Source organism: Myodes glareolus, chromosome 22 (genome assembly GCF_982192425.1).
Source record: "Myodes glareolus chromosome 22, mMyoGla1.1, whole genome shotgun sequence".
In the NCBI taxonomy this organism is placed as follows: Eukaryota; Metazoa; Chordata; class Mammalia; order Rodentia; family Cricetidae; genus Myodes; species Myodes glareolus.
In genome coordinates, this window is record NC_142047.1 from 51,047,439 (window position 1) to 51,068,141 (window position 20,703).

General features: G+C 49.6%; 1 protein-coding gene and 2 long non-coding RNA genes across 6 annotated transcripts in view; 2 read left to right on the forward strand and 1 right to left on the reverse strand.

The window, feature by feature from the left end:
* The window catches only part of Ca5a (carbonic anhydrase 5A), a 29,397-nt gene extending 8,915 nt beyond the window's left edge, over positions 1–20,482 (reverse strand). The window contains exons 1-3 of one of the 4 annotated variants that reach the window (XM_048437440.3): positions 20,209–20,482; positions 14,428–14,625; positions 2,121–2,239 (exon numbers count right to left, since the gene is read on the reverse strand). In XM_048437440.3, coding sequence (XP_048293397.3) covers positions 2,121–2,239; positions 14,428–14,625; positions 20,209–20,356 — 465 coding nt within the window. In that variant the 5' untranslated portion in view covers positions 20,357–20,482. Of the gene's footprint in view, positions 1–2,120; positions 2,240–14,427; positions 14,626–19,578; positions 19,834–20,208 lie in introns of those variants that run through there. The other 3 variants (XM_048437442.3, XM_048437441.3, XM_048437443.3) reach the window with 3 other exon arrangements.
* Positions 880–7,592, forward strand: LOC146890193 (uncharacterized). Its single transcript, XR_014999074.2, has 3 exons — positions 880–1,203; positions 5,106–5,328; positions 7,043–7,592. It is a non-coding gene; the product is annotated as an uncharacterized LOC146890193 (long non-coding RNA).
* On the forward strand, positions 8,119–13,740 carry LOC146890194 (uncharacterized). The gene is made up of 3 exons (XR_014999075.2): positions 8,119–8,920; positions 12,499–12,620; positions 12,791–13,740. It is a non-coding gene; the product is annotated as an uncharacterized LOC146890194 (long non-coding RNA).
* Positions 20,483–20,703: the final 221 nt, after the last annotated feature.

Sequence of the window (20,703 nt, forward strand, 5' to 3'; positions counted from 1 at the left end):
GGATCACCAGATAAGACACAGGACTGTCAACTTTGGGTTTCTCAGTGAGGTGAATCCTCAGTACGCTACTGGCACCTGACCTTGAACTCTGCCTTGTCTTTATTTTGTAACTCTCCCATTTCCCGGATGTGGGATTATGGACTTCACAGGGTGACATTTTTTTGCAAGAGAATGGGAATGGACAGAGGGAGGGGAGGGAAGAGGGAGGTAGCCTTGACTTCTGGGAATCATGGGCCCTGACTGGAAATTGTAGCCTTAATACTGTGGCTTCACCTAGGGGAGTCTGAGTATGTATCCAGTTGTTCCTTCTCACCCACAGAGTCTACATCTGTTGAACTAATAACGGACAAACTGTTTGGAATAAAAATGCTGTGTCTGTGCTTTCCTTGATTTCCTTGAAATGAAACAAATAGCAACAGCATGTGGTACTCACAGTGTGCTCGTGACCTAGAGGTGAGGATGGTGGACTGAGGATGTGCGTGGGTCCATGAGAATGTGATAGCTTTACCAGAAGTGCTCCAGAGCCCCTTGGATACAGCAGGGACACATGTGTCCCCTAAGCCCAAGACTGGGGTAGAGGCATTTTTAACTGTGCCCAACCACGAGTCCTCAGGGACAAGGACCAGCAAGTCCTTGGCATCATGGTCAGCAAGCTCTGCCTGTTGCCATCCAGGACTCTGCTGGAAACTCTGGGTCCTCACTCCCGGGAAGCATGGGCGCTCCTGGCATGGGATCTGGAGTCTAGGACCGACCAGCAGGGTGGACTTGCCCTGTCTCCTCGAGACTTCCTAGATGGAGCCCTCATTTGCATCAGATCTCTTGGCTGAGAGTCTTGGTCTGCAGACCTCTGGCCTCCATTTGTACCGGGCCTGCCTTCCTTCCTCCCTCTTCACCTGCACGTGGTCACAGAGAGGGTCTGGGTGTGAACCAGGGAGGCTGGAGAGGGTCCAAGACCTCTCATTTTAATCAACAATGTTTCAATCACAAGGGCCTTCAGTAGACAAGTCTCTGCACAAAAACAAGGTCGCAGCTAGAGAACTTTGAGGAAGGATTACTAATGGGCGAGGAGGAGACACTGTGGGCCTCTAGTGGCAGTGTTTGCCAGTTCGGAATGAACAAGAACTGGGCGTTGGCGGCGGCTTTGATGCTGGTTCACTTCTAAGACCAGAAGATGATGAAATGGAAAGTCAATATGTTGAAAAGGTGAGCAGAAGAAAGCAGAGGGATGGGGCGGGGGCGGGCAGAGATGAGAGGGGCAACAGAGGCAGCACCTAGACAGGAGGGGTAGACGGAGGATTGACAATGTGAATACGGCAAGTTGGCCCTTCCAGAGCTGAGATGGAAACCCCGCGGTTTGTCATCACACGGATCTCTCCATTTCTCTGTGCGTTGGGAATTTTTCATGTTGGGCGGTTTCCAGGCACTGCCTGTTGCCTGCCACAACTTCAGAACCAACGCCTAATGCTCTTTTCCTTAACTTTCTGTGGTGGCCCCACTTTGAGATGCTGAAAACACGGAGGGCCTTTGAGAAGATGATCTCTGGCTTGGGGTGTGGCTCAAAGATGGGTGGCATCCCCAGCTCTGTAGAGGAGGAGCAGGAGAAGAAGGAGGTGGAGGGGTAAGGGGAAGAGGAGAAAGGGAGGAGGAGGGAGGGGAGGAGGAGGGAGGGGAGGAGGAGGGAGAGAAAGGAGAAGATGGGAAGGAAGAGGAAGGTGAGTCGAGGAAGGGGAGAGGAGATCCTACTGTGGAGGTTTTCATTCTAAGTGGACATTAGGCCACTAGTCCTTAAATGGAGCGAGCCCACAGCTGAGTCCTGAGTTTCAGCGAGCTACATAGCCTCTCAGAAGTTTTGTCTCTTCTGTCCACCCTACCACACCTGCCCTCCACCCCAGGACAAGGCGGCCATGATTCAGATGCTCAAGCTGCTCCTAATGTTCTAATTGGCACATAGGCAGCCCCAGGTCTCTGGAAATCCTCTAGGTCTGGGAACTGTGTATGTGTGTGTGTGTGTCTGTGTGTGTGTGATGGGGTGAGGTGGGGTGGGAGGGGGGAGTGCTGATCGCTGTAGTAGGCCTGACAGAGAGCACCCACATGTGTGCTGTTTCTTGGCATCTACAAACCTCAGCTGGGTAGGCGTGGCCATCCACCACGTGCTCCGAGCCCCACGCGTTGGCTGCTCCCCAGTGGAAGTGAAACTGCTTCAGCCTGTAGTGGTTTCCCAGGGGCCCACCGCTGATCCCTGGAAACAAGAGAAGGGACACTCGTGCCTGGGCTTTGTGTGGGCTCAATATTGTGCGTGCATGTGTGTGTGCGTGCGCGTGCATGCATATGTGTGTGTGGTGGGGGGTGACAGAAACATTCTACCCCCAAGGGATTGGCCAGGGAGGTCTGTGAAAGGTGAACCTGGCCTGGGTTTGGCTACCTAGGCCCAAGGGTGGTGCCTACCACAGCAGGGGCCTAGTAAACTCTAGGATAGGCAAAGACCATGCCTGAGCACAGCCGCTGGATGGCAGTAAGGATCTTGAGTCCCTGCAGGTTGTGCCGCACATAGACACGGGTGGGGTTTCTGAGATGTGCTAATCCTACAACGGTTTCCAAGAGTTTCTTTTCTTCTGAGGCAAGAGCTCATGTAGCCCAGGGTGGTGCTGAACTTCATATGTAGCTGAGGCTGATTTTGAACTTCTGATCCTCTCACCTCTACCTCCTGAGTTCTGGGATTACAGGGGGGTGTCATTACATCTGCTTTTCTGCTGTCCTGGGGTTGGACAGAGACAAAGTCACTGCTATCCAGTGTAGGGCTGGGAACCCATTTGACAAGCTCCAGGTGACTAATCACATTTTGTTCCTGCTGGTGACGTATTTTCATTCAGCTGCCAGGTAGAAATCATGGAGCAATGCTGCTCCCTAGCTTCCTCTTGGGATCATGCTTAGGTGGCTTTCTTAGACAGCCCAGGACCATCTGCCCAGCAAACAGGACCCCACCCACAATGGACAGGATCCTTCCACATCAGTTAGCCATCAAAGACACCCCCCTCAGGCCAATCTCATCTGAGAGATCCTTCTATTGACATCCCTTCTAGGCTGTGTCAAAGGCTGACCAGAACACAGAGCGGCAAACGGGGACAGTGCCATGTTGGGTGGAAGTGCCGTTGAGCCCTGACTGCCACCCGCTGATGGAGTGCGCTTGCTTTTCCCTGTGGAAACAGCTTGCAACAGATAGCACCACACAACACACTAGGCACAGAGGTAGCTTGTGCTTCTGACAGGGTCTGGACAGGTCCCAGGCTGGCACAATCTTACTATCTCCTTACTCCAGAGCAAGCTGATCACTTGAGAGTGTCGTCAGTCTCATGCAGTTTTAGAACTTGTGCTGTTATCACCTAATTCCAGAGACGGCTCAGCACTTAAGAGCCTTGGCTGCTCTTCTAGAGGACCAGGAGTCAGTGCTCAGCACCCACGTGGCAGCTCACAATCATCCATAACTCCATATTTGGGGGATTTGATGCGCTCTTCTGCCTCCATGGCCACCAGACTCACAAGAGGTGCACAGACACATATGTAGGCAATAACCCCATACACAAAAGTTTTTATAAATATACAGACGAGGACCAAGAAATAAAGAGATGGCTCAGTCAGTAAAGCGCTTGCTTGCAAACACTTTAATATCCGAGTCTGGGCAGGGTGTAGTGGCGCACACCTTTAATCCCAGCACTCGGGAGGCAAAGGCAAGTGGATCTCTGTGAGTTCAAGGCCATTCTGGTCTACAAAGTGAGTTCCAAGATAGCCAGGACCATTACACAGAGAAATCATGTCTCAAAAAAAAAAACAAAAAAAAAAAAACAAAACCAAACCAAACAAAACCAAAAGGCAAGGTAGATGGCTCCTGAGGAACAACACCTGATTCGAAGAAGTTATTCTCAGGCTTCTACACGTACACACACATACACACATGTACACACATGTACACACATGTACACAACACATTCACTGCTGAATTATATCTGGAATTTTTAATACCCAGAACCAGTCTTCTCCCCAGTGAGGGACAGTCTGATCAGCAGATGCCAGTTACACACTGGGTATTGAGGTTCTGATCAGCAGATGAAAGGGTCCAGGCTAAGTCGAATCTATGGTGGAGTTTACATTCCAGGATTCTGTTTGATTTTTCTTGGGGTACAAATGCAAAAGGGGCAGTTTTCACTGGAGGGGTGACGACATGCTAGGGTCTCCACCAAAATGATGATGATGAAGCCAAAGAAGGAGCAGCTGCATGTCTGCCAGGCCTGCACCAACAATCCTTGCTGCAAAGTCACCCGCACTCTCCCTTCCTGGGGGCAGGGATGACCAGGATTTGGTCAGAGGCGGAGGGAAGGGGCTCCAGGTTCCTGTCTTCCAGGACCATCCTTGAGTACCCACCTGGATTGGAGAAGAAAGTCACCCCAGACTCCATTAGGACAAGAAGGAACCTGAACTCCAATCATGGCCCTTTGATAGATGAAGTCTAAACATCAACTTAGCCCAACAGAGGCCAGGCCTTGGCTCCACACTCTCCCTGACAACATCAGAAGACCCTTTGCAAAGTAGCCCCTGTGCATTGGAGGTCCTGTCTGCTTCAGTGAAACACGGCAGCCCCTCAAAAGTGGGTAGTCTGATGAAGGGCAGCCCTGCAGGGTGCTGGGGACCCTCTGGGACAGGAAGTGATGACTCTTCTCTCATACCAACCAGGAGGCATCATTTATATCTGAGCAAGGAGCTTGCTAGTTCTGTGGGGACTACTGTGCACTGGGGCTGAGGCAAGCTCACTGGAAAACAACCCCAAAGGCTGAAGTATATAAGGGAAGGCCAGACGTGGTCATGCACACATTTAATCTCAGCACTCTGGAGGCAGAGGCAGGGAGATCTCTAAGAGTTCAAAGACAGCCTGGTCTACATTGTAAGTTCAAGGCTGGCCGGGGCTACATAGGGACATCCTGTTTGGACAAAAGACAAGGGTGTTTGAAGAGAGAGAGTACTTGGTGACCTGCCGAGGAGGCTCAGTGGAAAGGCAAGTAGGGTTTCAATGTCTCCCAGCAAAGGAAAGTGACCACGTGACTTGCACTGGGCAGAAGAGGCTCCAGGGAAGCAAAGTCGTGAGAGAGCAGCCAGAAATCTGGGGATCTCTGGGACTCAGAGCTTGGAGCATTTTTGAGTCCAGTGCACTGCGGCCATAGTGCAACCTCATCGTCCACGAGTGCACATACACACACGGAGGAGCAGTCTTGGGCCCTTTCAAGTGAACAGAAAACTCACTGCGTTGGTGTTTCTAAAATTAGCCCTGACAGCCAAGAGGTAAGTGTGCTTATTTCAGGACTGGGAAGGCATCCTTCATGGCCTTTCCATGTCTGGGTCTGCAGGCATACAGGTTCTAGCTGGACCCCTTCTACAGAGATGATCCTGGCCTGCCTAGCTCTTCGCACCTTCCAACTTTGGGTTCCCTGTTCAAGAGTAGAGTTCCAGTAAGGATTGAGTCCCACGGGAGGTATACTGTCCATGTAGGAAGCCTTCCAAGGAAACAGGACAATAGCCGCTCACATGTGTGTTTGGGGTAAGATAGCTGGGAACAAGTGTCACTGGCCAAATCTCCCATGCCCCCGTATTTTGTTTTCTGGTCTCCAGCTCTTCTAGCTGTCGGTGGTGAACAATCAGTGCATTGGGTGAGGTGACTGAATGACAAGCTATAGGCTGGACACTATGTAGGGAACTGGGTATTTCCCAGGGGACAACTCTACAGGACAGGCACTAGAAGGCCACCGTTGAGATGAGGACACGGGGTGTCTCAGGCTTCTGTGACTGTGATGAAAAGCACTATAATAAATGATTTAGGGGGGAAAGGGTTTATTCCACTTCCCCATCACAGCCCATCGCTGAAGGAAGTCAGGACAGGAACTCAAGAAGGGCAGGAATCTGGAGGCAGGAGCTGATACAGAGGCCAGCGAGGAGTGCTGTTTACTGGCTCGCTCTCCATGGTTTGCTCAACCTGCTTTCTTATAGAACCCAGGACCAGCAGTCCAGGGTGTGGCCACGCCCACAACGGGCTGGGCCCTCCCACGTCGTCATTCGAGAAAATATACCAGGCCAATCTGGTGAAGGCAGTTTCTCAATTGAGTTTCTCTCTGCTAAAAGGATTCTAGGTTATGTCAAGATGACACAAAGCTAACCAGAAACTTAGGAGTTAAGGCATATGTTTCAGGTGAAGTGTTGACCCCAGATCCTGTTAAACACTTCAGCAATTGATTTTGGTTACAAAGTTCAAAGTCAAGCACTGCTACTTTCCTTGGAGGTAAGGAACTTGAGAGAAGGCTAAAGAATCAGATGAAACAATGTATAACTGACTTTTTTTTTCATAACGATAACACAGTGACTTTTTTAAAAGAAGAGGCAAGCCGAGTCTTGAGAAATAGAGCCCTTTGCTTGCCAGCCTCAGCCCCCAGACTGCCCGCAGCATGGTTTGTCCACTGAGGCCTGACTACCCGTCACCCTGTGTTCTCTGAGAGCAGGTACTTCTGAGATAATGGAGATAAAATTGGGCGATTACATCAGCCAGAGTCAGACTCTCCAAGTAAAATAACAGTGACATTCAAGGCTAAGAGTGCCCAGCGTTGGTCACCTCTCTGTTACAAGTCTGTTAATAGCCACCTATTTGTAATTCCAGTCTTTCCCCAGGACACAGTGGGCTTTTGGCAGGAACAGCAGCTGCTTTAGGGCTTAAAATTAGAATAAGAGAAGCTTGGGAAACTTCTTGTTAGTCAGAACCAGGAACAGCAGAGGATCTCGCAAAGGGTAGCATGTTCCCATGTCACCTCTGAATTTAACCAGTTGCCAACCTGTGAAGACCAAGGCCAAAGCTTCTCTGCTCCTGATCCTGTCTAGGTGAGGGCAAGCCACAGCTGGCCAACTGCTGTTGGCAGTGCTGAGCCCCACAGAACCCAGACTTGAACACCAGGCCAAGATAAGATCAGCCGGAGTGTGGGTTTTACTGAGGTGTTTTCTCTGTGTCTCATAGGTGACATTTGCAGCAGCAGAAGAAGACCTGTCTTACAGGAACAAGGGAAAGAAGGAACGCAAGGTCCCTGGTGTCCCAAAGGACTTGGCACGCCACAGCCTCTCACTGTTACTGTGACTACTGAGAACGTTACTCAGTAATGATAATGTTATAATTAAGGTTACAAATGAAGAACCAGCCTGCCTCCGTCTTAGGCTTAAAGTATGGCTCAGTGGTTAGGACCACTGACTGCTCTTCCAGAGGACCTAGGTTCAATTCCCAGCATCCACATGGCAACACACAACTGTCTGTAACTTCAGTTCCGGGAGATATGACACCCTCATCCAGACATGCGAGCAAAACACCAATGCACGTACTATAAAAAAATAAGTAAATTTAGAGATGTGTGCGTGTAATTATGAAATAATAAACTTTTAAAAAAGTATCTTATAGTAAAGACAAACTAGGTTCACTCCGGTTTGTGATTAAACCTCTTTCTCAAGCAGTGAGCAATGCCCCACCTGTAACCTTAACTACAATGGTTCTGAACAGACTGTTCCAGGAATGGCAATCGTGTCGTGTCTTTGTTTCAAAAGTTGTTTATAACCGTCTTGCAACTTTGTTTTAAAGAGTTAGAAGGCCACCTAGGTTGTGATTACCTTATTCTCATTGTTTGTTATGTTCTGCTCCAGTAATCCCACCTATTTCTCCCTATTTGGAAACCCCTTACCCCTGAGCTATGAAAACCTTGACTTTCCACTTAAGGAAATGTTCAGTCATTAGAGAAATACAAATCAAAACAACTCTGAGATTCCATCTTACAACTGTAAGAATGGCCAAGATCACAAACACTGATGACAATTTATGCTGGAGAGGATGTGGGGAAAAGGGAACGCTCCTGCATTGCTGGTGGGAGTGCAAGCTGGTACAGCCCCTTTGGATATATCAGTGTGGCGATTTCTCAGAAAATTAGGAAACAATCTTCCTCAAGACCCAGTAATACCACTTTTGGGTATACATCCAAAGGATGCTCAATCGTGCCACGAGGACATGCGCTCAACCATGTTCATAGCAGCATAGTTTGTCATAGCCAGAACCGGGAAACAACCCAAATGCCTCTCGACCAAAGAATGGCTAAGGAAAATGTGGTACATTTACACAATGGAGTACTACACAGCAGAAAAAAATAACTACATCTTGAAATTTGCAGGCAAATGGATAGAGCTAGAAAACATCATTTTGAGTGAGGTAACCCAGACCCAGAAAGACAATTATCACATGTACTCACTCATAAATGGTTTTTAAACATAAAGCAAAGAAAACCAGCCTACAAATCACAATCCCAGAGAACCTAGACAACAAGGAGGACCCTAAGATAGATGTACATGGATCCAATCTACATGGGAAGTAGAAAAAGACCAGATCTCCTGAGTAAATTAGGAGCATGGGGACCTTAGGAGAGGGTTTAAGGGGAGGGGAGAGAAAAGGAGGGGAGCAGAGAAAAATATATAGCTCAATAAAATCAATTTTAAAAAAGAAGAAAAAGCAACAAATAAAAAAAGCAACAATAACTGTAACCTGCAGAGGGCCTAGGTCAGTCCCATGCAGACTCCCTGGTTGTCCGTTCAGTCTCTTTGAGGCCCTATGAGCCCAGGTTAGTTGATTCTGTGAGTTTTCTTGTGATGTCCTTGACCTCTCTGGCACCTACAATCCTTTCTTCTCCTCTTCTTCAGGATTCCCGGAACCCCACCTAATGTTTGTGGTTCTGTATCTGTTTCCATCAGTTGCTGAATGAAGCCTCTCTGATGACAATTGAGCTAAGCACCAATCTGATCACAGAGATAAGGAAGGATTTCTTGCTACTGTTCTTACTGACCTGACTCCAGGTCACCTGTTCAGGTAGGAGCCTTGGTTTTTCTGGGTGCTTCATACTTCCTTTTGGTTTAGTCTAACAGTTTTCTCTGATATGCAACTGGTGACCCCTGGTGGACAGAAGTGAAATCTGTAACTTCAAATTCCCAGACACGTGGCTGTGGTGGCCAAAGGCAGCACCCTCGGACTTGGGCTCTCAAGAATAAAGCTGTCTAGGGCTTCTTGGCTTTGGTGACATGTAGTGGAATATTAGTTTAAGATGTGTTACGTTTGTTTATGCTGTGGAATATTTGTCTAATGATGCAAAGATGTGTTAACATTCTTTCATGTTGTATTTGGTTAACTCTGTAAACCTGGTGTTATTTTGCTTGGCTAAAACAACTGATCAGTCGAGTAAAGAGCTGAGCAGCCGATAGTTAGGCAGGAGAGAGAAATAGGTGGGGCTGGTGGGCAGAGAGAATAATAGGAGAAGAAATCTAGGGAAGAGAGGGATGAGAAAAGGATGCAGAGATGAGGATGCCAGGGCCAGCTACCCAGTCAACTGCAGAGGAAGAAGGAAAGAAAGATAGACAGGATAAAGAAAGGTTGAAAGCCTAGAGGCAAAATGTAGTTAAAGAGAAATGGGATAATTTAAGCCAGAAAAGCTAACTAGAGTCAGGTGGTGGTAGTGCATGCCTTTAATCCACTCGGGAGGCAGATCTCTGTGAGTTTGAGGCCAGCCTGGTCTACAAGAGCTAGTTCCAGGACAGTTAGGTCTGTTACACAGAGAAACCCTGTCTCACAAAAAAAAAAAAAAAAAAAAGATAAGAAAAGCTAACTAGGAACAACCCAAGCCAAGGCTGGGCATTCATAAGCAAGACTAAGACTAAGTAAGTCTCCATGTATTTATTTGGAAGCTGGGTGACAGGCCCCTAAAGGAGAAAAAAAAAAAAACCAACTATAATGATGACTATCTGATGTGGGATGTCCTTCTGTGTATGTGTTACTTTTACTGGTTGATGAATAAAGCTGTTTTAGTCAATGGCTTAGTAGAGTAAAGGCAGGTAGGAAATCCAAACTCAGATATATAGAGAGAGAGTAGGCGGAATCAAAGAGATGCCATGTAACTGCTGAAGGAGGACGCAAGAACTCATTTGGTAAGCCACAGCCTTGTGGTGATACACAGATTAATAGAAATGGGTTAATTTAAGATGTAAGAGTTAGTTAATAAGAAGCCCGAGCTAATAGGCCAAACAGTGTTGTAACTAATATATCTTCTGTGTGAGTATTTGAGTCTGGGAAGTCAGGAAACCAACACACAGCCTCGATCAACAACCATCAGTTTTTACTTAGGGGATCAGAAGCCTTGGCGGACTATTGAGATGCTATGGAAATTTTTACAGGCACAGCTTGGATCCTGGCAGCCCCAACAAGCTAGATTCAGTCTCTCATCCCAATATCTTTTTTAAAGAGACAGGTAATAGTGAAAAGCAGAGAAAGGGGTTTCATTCAATGTAGCCACATTGGGAAGGGGAAGAAATACAAAGGTTCAAAAACTACCCTCAAGTCCATCCCTAGGGTCCTAACAGGAGATTTGGGGTTAAATTCAGGGTAAAGGATATGTACAACTAAGCAGACCTAGTCACGGTGTGGTCCCACCCAACAGCAACCCTTCCCTGTCTCAGTTTAGTCTCTAGATGGGACCTCACACAGCTGTCAGAACCATCCCAGGAGGTGAGGTCGTCCTCTGGCCGACACCAGGATTCAGGCTTTTCGTTCCACTGTGAATTCCTAGGGGGAAATATAATTCTTCCAGGTCCATGTTTCCATATTCTGATAACTGAAGCATCTCTCTCGGTTGTTTTCTTTCTGGCCAGGACTGTAACAGAGTGACCTCAGTTCACATCAGCAATTCAGGGTGTCATTGTTACACAGGTGCTTGAACTGACTTTTGAATGGGTTTTAGTGATCAAGCTCTCTACGGTCAGAGGAAGCCCCCTTGAGCTCTGGGCTAGTGTCTGCTTCCTGCATCTTGGCGTTCCCTCTGTTGGACAGCCTTGCAGAGGGCATGAAGCCAGCACTTGGCTGTAACCGCAGTGGGCGAAGAGGTCCTGTACTGAATGCTTAATCCTTTGGCGGCATTCCAGGTGCCCTCATTTTCAAGCCCTTCCAGTTCCATGGAGCCAGTGTGCAGCTTCAGTACCGGAGCAGAAGAGGGTTGACCAGAGGGTTGCTGGCCTCTCACACCCCCGATTGATAAGTAGATGGGGGCATATTCTGTCCTTCCTGCTCCCCAAGGCGCAGCTTGCTGCTCTAAACACCATCTCATGCTCCCCTCCACGGGAAGCTTCCATGGGGCATTGGCTCACGTACGGCTTAATGAGCATTAAGGCCTGGTTGCTATGTCCTGTGTGACAACCCTGCCCCCACGCCCCCTGTCTTCATCCTTTTCTCCCTACAGTCTCTCTGTTGCCTCCCTTGGCAAGGCCTTTAGTCCAGGGGTCTTCAGCCATTCACAGGCTCTATCTGTTTCTGTGATTCATCGCCGTGGCAATGACAACCTATAAGGGACCACATCCCTTACCTCCGGGAACAGTTCCTGGTGCCTTCTTTGGCTCCCTGGGCAACTGCTCTGTGCCCCCTGCGGGTATGTGATCGCAGTTGCTAGCACTGACCACAAAACTAGACCCAGAGAATCACACTTTACATAAAATGGCTTCCATACCACGTGCCCGCCCCCATACCCCTAACTTAACTATCTTCTCAGGAGAGGCCTCTGTCTTTCCTTCTTTTCTGCTCAGTTTTTGTTCGTTTTCTCTTTTTTTGTTTTGTTTTGTTTTAAATGGAAGAGTCATTTCCTGATTCTGACTGGAAACTTTCTGGTGGTGTCATCCCCTCCCGGCGCCCCCCTTACCCCCTTCCTGGTGTTTCCCACCCTCTCTTCCTGATTTCCAATGGAGGCAAATGAAGAAGACAAGAGAATGAGGAACGTGGGAACTTGAGCCCAGCCAGGGAAGCCACAGCGGGGACACAGTAAGGGCAGACTGGCCTGGGGGATGCGAGCCAAGGATGTGCTGCTGGTCTACGTGATGCGAGACACTCAGATGATTCTTGCCGTCTGCGGCAGGGTAGGGAGCACCCCTTCGATCCAGATGGGGAAGGTGGTGATGCCAGGGGTGGGGTCAGGCTGAGGTCAAAGTGGAAGGGTCACGGGGCTTGGAGCAATCAAGTTATGAAAGAGCTAAGGTCAACTGGGGTAAGAGAGTGAGGATTCTCAGCAGCTGGCTTTCTAGACTCCTTCCCTCTTCCGAGAGCCATGCCCTGAGGTCCGGTGGGGGGCCATGTTCCCTTCACTTGTGCACATTAGGTCAGGGTCACCCTCACATTGGCAACATACCGGTGGGAGTCACCCCTGCTTGGTGACCAGCAGTGGGACACTGGGCAGTGGCCAGAATTTGACATAGCCCTCTTCTCCAGCCGTTCGGTGGGGGGAGCTGGCGCTGAACTGAGGCCGTTCATTTTGTTACCTCTAGGAAGTTCACCCAGGGAGTCATTTGTCACTCTGGACCCTGTGGGACTTCTCTGAATTGGAGCCTTCTAAGTGCTCTCTTCTTTGCTTAAGGCAGTGCGCAACCAAAAGAAGTTTGAACGAACACAACAAACAGCTCACTGGGAAAGAGACCAAAAGGCCCAGAACTCTAGCACTGGGGAGGTGGAAGCAGGAAGGTCAAGAGGTCAAAGTCAAGAGGTGAGGCTGGTCTCAGCCACTGCAGACCTTCGTCTTAAAGAGGGGTGGGAGTGTGTGGGGGTGGGGTGAAATCAGGGGTCTGAGACTGAGAGGGACAGGAACAGTGGCAGCAGTAGTGCCAGGACTGGCCCACAGAGTGACTGGGAATGCTCTCCCGACTCCACCATTAGAGAAGCTGCTCCCTGGAACTTGAAGGTGCAACGTGCAATGGCCACACCAAGGAGAGCTGTAAGTCTACAGAGTGTGACTCTTATGCCCCTGCCAGCCCCAGAAGGCCAGTTCCCGGCCCTCACCAGCCTTAGCTAGTTTGCTTTTTCCTTTGCCTGGCACGGGAAGGGACCCTACTCTGTCTCTGGTTTCATCCTCCTGAGACATCAAGACTCAGGTGACTGCTGGTGACATGCTTTCCCCCCCTTAGGTGAGCACCGCCTCCCAGCCCCGCCCAGGTTCCCCTTCTTTGCTGAGTCTGTGACGTCATGGAGGAGAAGAATGGCCGCTGTGTTAGTTACTTGTAGATTCCTGAGGCCCAGTCCCTCCCAGAAGCAACTTAAGATTTGCTCCAGGTTTATGCTGCCTCTCGGTTTCCAGAGGGGAAATTGTGTCCATTGTGTTGGGGAAGGAGGGCAGAGCAGCTCCGTGTTGGTAGGAGCAGAAACTGGAGAAAGGAGCCAGGGGCTGGGGAGATGACTCAGTTACACAAGCATGGGGACCTAATCCCCAGAAGCCACATAAACAGCAAGTCACAGTGCTTGTGTATGTGACCCCAGTGCTAGAGAGGTGACAGGCAGAGCTGGGGCTCGCTGGCCAGCCCACCTAGGCTATTGGGTGAGTCTCAGGCCAGAGAGAGATCCTGTGTCTCAAAAATCAAGGTGGAATGTGTAGGAGGTCCTTCTGTATTTGTGCTGATTTCATTGGTTGAATAAAGAAGCTGCCTTGGTCTTCTTTAGGTGGGCAGAGTAGACAAAACAAAATGCTGGGAGAGGGGCTGGAGAGATGGCTCAGAGGTTAAGAGCATTGCCTGCTCTTCCAAAGGTCCTGAGTTCAATTCCCAGCAACCACATGGTGGCTCACAACCATCTGTAATGGGGTCTGGTGCCCTCTTCTGGCCTGCAGGCATACACGCAGACAGAATATCGCATACATAATAAATAAATAAATAAATTTAAAAAAAGAAGGCTACTTTCTCAAAAAAAAAATGCTGGGAGAAAGAAGGCAGGCGGAGAGAGCCGCCATGGAGTCGCCAGAGTCAGACATGCTAAATCTTTCCTGGTAAGCCACAACCTCGTGGTAACACACAGATTAACAGATATGGGTTAAAACAAGATGTGAGAGTTATCTCTAGCCAATAAGAGGCTAGAGATGATGGGCCAGGCAGTAATTTAGTACAGTTTCCGTATGATTATTTCAGGCATAAACTAGCCAGGCGGCGGGATGCAGCTCACACTCTCATACAACAGTGGAAGGCATCCTGAGGATGACACCTGGGGTTGACCTCTGACCTCTGTTCTGACCTCTGTATGCAAATGCATGTACAACTGCACACCTGCACACACACACACACATACACACATACACACACACACACACACACACATATAAGGGGAGGAAAGGGAAGGATCCAGGGATAATGTATGACCCCAACACTTGCCCTGGTGACCCACTTCCTCCAGAAAGGCCCCATCTCCCAATGGTTCTATACCTCAATGAACAGAGGCATCAGTGGGGGACAAGGTACTCAGGTGCTCCTGCCTAGGGGAACATTTCAGATTCAAAGGATCCCAGCTCCTGAACCCCCACCCAAGCTCACCTGACTCCTCAGAGGAATCGTCAAACTCCACTTGGAAGAAGTAACCGGTGTTCCAGAGGTACCTGCAGGATGTCGCATCATAGGAGACCCTGAGCGGTGTCAACTGTGGGTCATACACACTGTCCCTCCATTGAATGTTGATGGGAGACTGCCGGGTGCCTCCCAGTGAGGAGACAGGACCAGTCCAGAGGGGTTGCGCTGGAGACAGAGAGGATACCTTCACTGAGGGGTCAGTAGGGAAGGCATGAAGAAACAGGGACCCAGCTTTGAGAAAAAGACCCAGTAGGGAACCATGGGGACCCATGGTTTTTATTCCAGCACTCAGGAGGCAGAGGCAAGGGGATCTCTGGGAGTTCGAGGCCAGCTGGGTCCCCAAGCCTGGAATACCTGTGCTCTATTAAGAGGGCCTTGGAACAGCAGGGACCTCGACCACATCTGGGGTAAGAGAGACTCAAGAGTTTACACGTCACAAACCATGCCTTTGATTTTCCCACTGGGCAACGGGTGTTTAACACAGCTGCAGAAGGCTCAATTGAAACCAAATGCAGGCATGTCCAAAGGCCCTAGCAGAGCTCTTTTCCAGTCTGGCATCTCAGGCTTCCCTGACTCAGAAACTCAAGGTGTGAGAAGTGTGGATATTTTCAGATCCGTTAGCTGAGCTGTGTAAATGAGATCACCAAAAGGGAAACATCTGTATTGAGCGGAGCATCTGCTGCGATGTGAGGGGAAGCTGCTGATTGGTGCATCCAAAGTGTCGATGCCACCTGAATATGAAATAAGTCTCAAATACTTACTCATATTGGCCTCATGCGACCACCTCTCAGAGCAAGATAAGGCTCGCCTAGGTAAAGTTGGCCTCATGCTCCGGCCTGCTGGATCTCACCTTAATTCCAACCCTTGGAGGCAGAGGCAGGTAGATCTTTGTGAGTTTGAGGCTGGCCTGGTCTACATAGTGTTGGGGGATATTCGATTACACTATGAACCACGAGTTAGCATTTACATTAATTAAATAAAATTAACCTTGGGTCAGGAAGCTAAGTTAGCAACTAGTTGACAGAAAGTAATTACTGAGTCTCAGAGGGCACCTGGAAGAGATGAGACACACCGGAAGTAGTGGGGAGGGATTTGGAGTGGCTTGCTTGCTTATTTATTTATTTATTTATTTATTTTGGCAGAGCAGAAGGACATGCTTTTTGGGAGACACCAGCCAGGAGAGAAGGTTAGCTAGTTGCTCCCCAACCTCTTTAAATTAGCAGGTTTTCAGCCCAGTCTTTGAGTCTTGAATTTTATTTATAAATAGAACATAAAGATTTAGTTAATGCTACCTTTAGTGACAGCAACAGCGCCAGTACCTGCAGGAACAGAATTCCCACCAGACTACGACCTGACGCCAGGCTGCTGCTAGAGAATGAGGCCCTAACAGCGGAGTCACCATCGCTGGCTGAAACAGCAGTAGATTAAGGTGCAGCCATTGTGCCAAAGACAAAGCCACAACATGGGGAGACTTTTGTCTCAACAAAGAAATATATCATCGCCATCAGAGTAAGTTGGTTTGGTTTCAGATGGGAAGTAATGCAAATGAAACAGAGTTTCTCTTTTCAGTCATTTAACAAAGCCGTGCAGTGCAAATGTGGCCCGGGTGCAGGTGGTCTGAGCTGACAATCCAGCCACAGCCTCTGCCCCGGGAACCAACCTAGCGCCAAGAGCGAAGCCCCAACAGGACCCCCTGCTTCATGAGTTTCCCTTCACCAGACTTGCTGATCAAACAACAGACACCTACCTACTCCTCCTTCCCTTCCACCCTCCCGGGGCAACTACCCTCCCTACCCAACTGTCACTGGGTGTGACTTCTGGGAACTCGCTTCCACTTGGGACATCAGTGGCTATGATGTAAGCAGGGACATTATTTTTTTAATTTAATTTATTTATATTTTGCTTTGTTTTGATACAGGATCTTTCTACATAGCCTGGGCTATCCTTGAACTCACTATGCAGACCAGACTGGCCTCGAGTTCACAGAGATCTACTTGCCTCTGCCTCTTCTGACTGAGCAGGGGCTTTATGTTTGCATGATTGGGCTCTCCATGAGAAAACTACATCGTAGGTGGCTGCTGGCAGGGTGGGGAGGGATGAGGGAGTTGGGGTGTGTAAGAAATGCCTTGAACAGATGCAGCTCACCTGTCTGCTGGGATATGGCCCAACCCCACCTGGATGAACCAAACCCTGGAAGACCCACCAACTTGTGAGTATGAAAAACCTATTGAAAGGTTCAAGCCCAAGTACCTTTAACCCCAGCCCGCAGGAGACAGACAGATGGATCTCCAAATTTAAAGGCAGCGAGGTCTACACAGAAAGTTTCAGGCCAGCCTGAGCGTTTCACAATACGTAATGACGAGACCCTGTCTCAACCAAACCAAATTTAACCAAAAAACTTCCAGGAACACACAGCCAGGGGATGACAATGGTTGATAATTAGTTCTCCTGGGTCATAAAACCTTTGTGGAGGGGGACTCACATGCCTGGATGATTGTGGAGAATGGAAGACAACTTGGATGTCATTTCTCAGGTGTCTCCTATCTTTTTTTTTTTCCTTTTTCTTTTTTTAGACATATTCTCTTATTGATCTGGAAGTCACTGAGTGAGCTAGGTTACCTCATCATTGAGCCCCAAGGATCTGCTTGTCTTTGCTTCCCCAGCACTGCAGATTATAGAACCAGCCTCAGTGAATTCCAGTTGCCCCTTGTAGCTATGCCCACCCAGACCAGAGGGGGAAGTAGCTTGGTGGCCCAGCAGAAGGCCTGTGATTGGTACATACCCAATCCTTCATTTGCATACAGAGTTGGCCTGTGATTGGTGTAAACCCTTGCCACACCCACCTCTGACTATATAACTTAATTTACTTAGTTCCTTTTCGAAGTCACCTGGGGGGCCTTTTTCTGCTCTGTTCTCTCATTTTGTAACATCAGGTCCAATTGAAAAAAAAAGACTTCTCAGGCAGGGCCACGGTGGCATATTCCTTTAATCCCATCACTTGAAAAGCAGAGGCAGGCAGATCTCTGAGTGAGAGACCAGGCTGGTCTATGGAGTGAGTGTCAGGACAGCTAGGGCTACACAGAGAAGCCTTGTCTCAGGGGTGGAGTAGGGTAGGGTGGAGTGGAGAAGGCTTCTCTCAAGGACCTTGTCTTTGGGCTGAGCAGGTAACAGGAAGAGGAGACAGAAGAGGCAGTTGTTGGGGGCAGCAGTATTGATGTGGACACACGCATACAATCATACACAGAAGCACTGAGAAGACAGCTGAAGAGTTCCAGAGAGTGGCAGGGTGGGGGGCACAGCAGTGGCGACATTGGACCTTATGAAGATGGAAGATGAGAAGCTGCCAGCCGCTGTCACCAGATGACTTCCAGGGAGCTGGCAAACCTTAAGGGCCAAGCTTCAGACCCTGTAGGCACGACAGCTGTATCACTAACTTCTGCCCCAGGTTGAAGATCCCCGCCTCCGCCCTAGGCACATTCTGGAATAGTAACACTAGCAACAGTTGCCTGCTGCTTCTCACAGCTGTTAGAGCCAAGGACTGCAGCAGCTGCCTGCCCAGTGCTGGGGTTAAAGCTCAGAGCCATGAGCCTGGAGCCTGAGATCCTGGAGCCAGAAGACTCTGGCTTATAAAACCCAGGGCAGTGGGCCCTCGGCTCTCAGAGGGTGGAGTTGTGAGCCTCTGGCTTTGCCAGTCTTACCCCCAGGCTTTGGACTCTCAGGGCCCAGGCTTCCAGCACCACAAAAGCTGCTTGCCCACAGTGTGTGTCTGGGTAGAACAGGACCTGGGTTTGCTGACCGGAAACAATGACTTTGTTTTGCCCATAGTATGTATCTGGGTAGAACAGGACCTGGGCTTGCTGACCAGAAACAATGGCCTTGTTTTGTCTTTAACAACTTGGAGTGGTAAATACTCCTATTACCCTTCCGTGACAGCTGTGGAAGGTCCTCTGGGTGTGACATGACTACAGCCATCTTGGAATTAGAGCAGTTGTGATCTTCCCCAGGAAACTTAGAATATGTTCCCATTAACATTTTCTCACAGATGGAGTGGAAGAGAGTCAAGAGACAGACCCTTACCTAAGATCGCAGCCATTCCCACCCTCCTTGCTCCATGGCTGTATGTAATCCTTCCCTACTTGCACATGGTCTTGGAAGGTGCTAGACTATAAAGAGGGTCCAGGCACAGGTTGTGTGGCAATCTAAGTGCGTGTACCCCTCCAGTGTGGCTAGCTTTATAGGAAGTCTGGTCAGAGCTGGATTCTCTGTCTCCAGCAGGGTCTCAGAAAGTATTACACACCTGGGAACCCTTAAGGAATACCTGTGACCCTGAAAGGACAGGAAAGGAAAGGGGTGACAGAGTTTCCACCCTAGATCCTCCTGGGTGGGGGTGTGACACGTGGGTCACAATGGCTGATTTATTGAGGGCCGCTTGGATTTCTTATTCCCTGCATCTCTGAGTAGCTCCTGCCTCCAGAGTCTGGACACTGTGCTGGGGTCACTGGGGGATGGGGTTCATCACCCAGGCTCTTTGTCATCCATCCAGGCCTGAGCTCCTGCTTGGCAGGGGCAGGCTTGGAGGCCTGGGTGCTTCTTTGGTTGCCTTGGGGCTTGCAGACAGAACTGTGTGGTGCTGGGTGTCCTGGGATGAACAGCAGAACCCGTGTGCACCAGGCTTTCCACACTGGCTTCTCGCCAGATGCTGGAGACAGCACCCATCTTGCCTGTCCTGTGGATAAGGAAACTGAGGCTTAGGGAGGCAGGGCATTTAGTAAAGCTGTGACCTCTTCAAAGTCACCTGTTGACTACACTTAGGACTTGGGGCCTGGCCCTTCCAAATGCAGAAGCCCGAAGTCTTTAGGCCAGGCAGCTCTAGTGTTGAGTCAGGACACACATTTTACAGGAAGTGCCTTAGGCCCGGTTGGAGGCTTGGAGCGTGCCTCTCCTTCTCTTTTACCTCAAACCAGAGTGAAGTGCCTCACTCAGGCCCACCAGATACCAGAGACACTGTACAAATCAGGACAGGAGCCAGTCAGCTTTGGGCTGTGTTGCCTCTTAAAGCCACCCTAAGGACTGCGCTGACATTAACCCACAACTGGGAGAGCCTAATGGTCTACTTACGGACACAGCTGCCGCGTTTTTCTGCACAGGAATGCCGGAAGCACCAGAGCTGTGGCCTCACAGCACAGAGAGGCCCCATGTGTCTGAGGATGGCTAAGGGCTTGTGGGGGCCTCTCCCCAGCCTTGTGGCTCTGAGCATAGTGTGTCAGTTCCCCACCGTCTGCCCTTGTTTTGATCAGGGCTACTGTGGAGTGGGGGTGCACCCCTGTTTTTTTGAGGCACTCATTGAAACCTCTGAACCTAGAGGTTAAATTTCAACTCTTGCCTGTCCCAGGTCAGGAGTGGACAACTGGGGACCAGTGGCCTTGGCTGGGAACAGGCCACTCAGGTCACTGATAAACAGTTGGGCAAGCTTGCCAGAGAGTTAAACTTGACATGGAATCCCTGAGAGCACCAGGAAGGATGTGAGGGATGGCTGAGGGTGAAGTCCCCGTTCCCTGTGGTGTTGACCCTGTTCTGGGGACTTGTAGCCCAGACACAGAACTCTCACATAAGTGAACAGAAGAGGGCAGGCTCAAGAGCTTAAGGAGTAGTGGAGCCACAATGGCTGAGGCAGGGCTGTGGCTGGATGTTCCGATTGCGGAGGCGGCTGGAGATGCCCTGGACCCATCTCCACAGCATAGACCCTACCTGATCCACATGTAGTTCCTGAGGCAGGATGCTGTGTAGTGGGTGAGACCCTGGACTCTGCCCACAGGTTTGCCAGCAGCACCAACAGGGTCCCTCTCATGTATGAAAGCTTCCACATACGGACAGTGTATTTGATGGCCCTGGCCATGCTGCTTGGAGAAGCCTTTCTTAAAGGGCCCACAGGGACAGGAAGGCGTCAACTTCCTTTCTACATGGTTGCGGGGCAACTTAAAAGGGTAAGACGCCCAAAGCCTGCCCTCCTGGCTCCAGCCGCCACCTCCAGCAATTTCTCAGCCTCTTTGGACTTCATTCTCGTCTCTGTAAATGATAAGTTTCGTTTTAACAGCACAGTTCCTGGTCGAGGTCTTCAAGACACTTGTGAGGCAAAGCAGCCCAGGACCAGCCCCCCAGACAGAGCGCAGTGGTCTAGAAGGGTGTTAACTCAGTAGGGTCGCCCAACTGGTGGCTGCACTGAGTCACTGAGTCATGACTTTA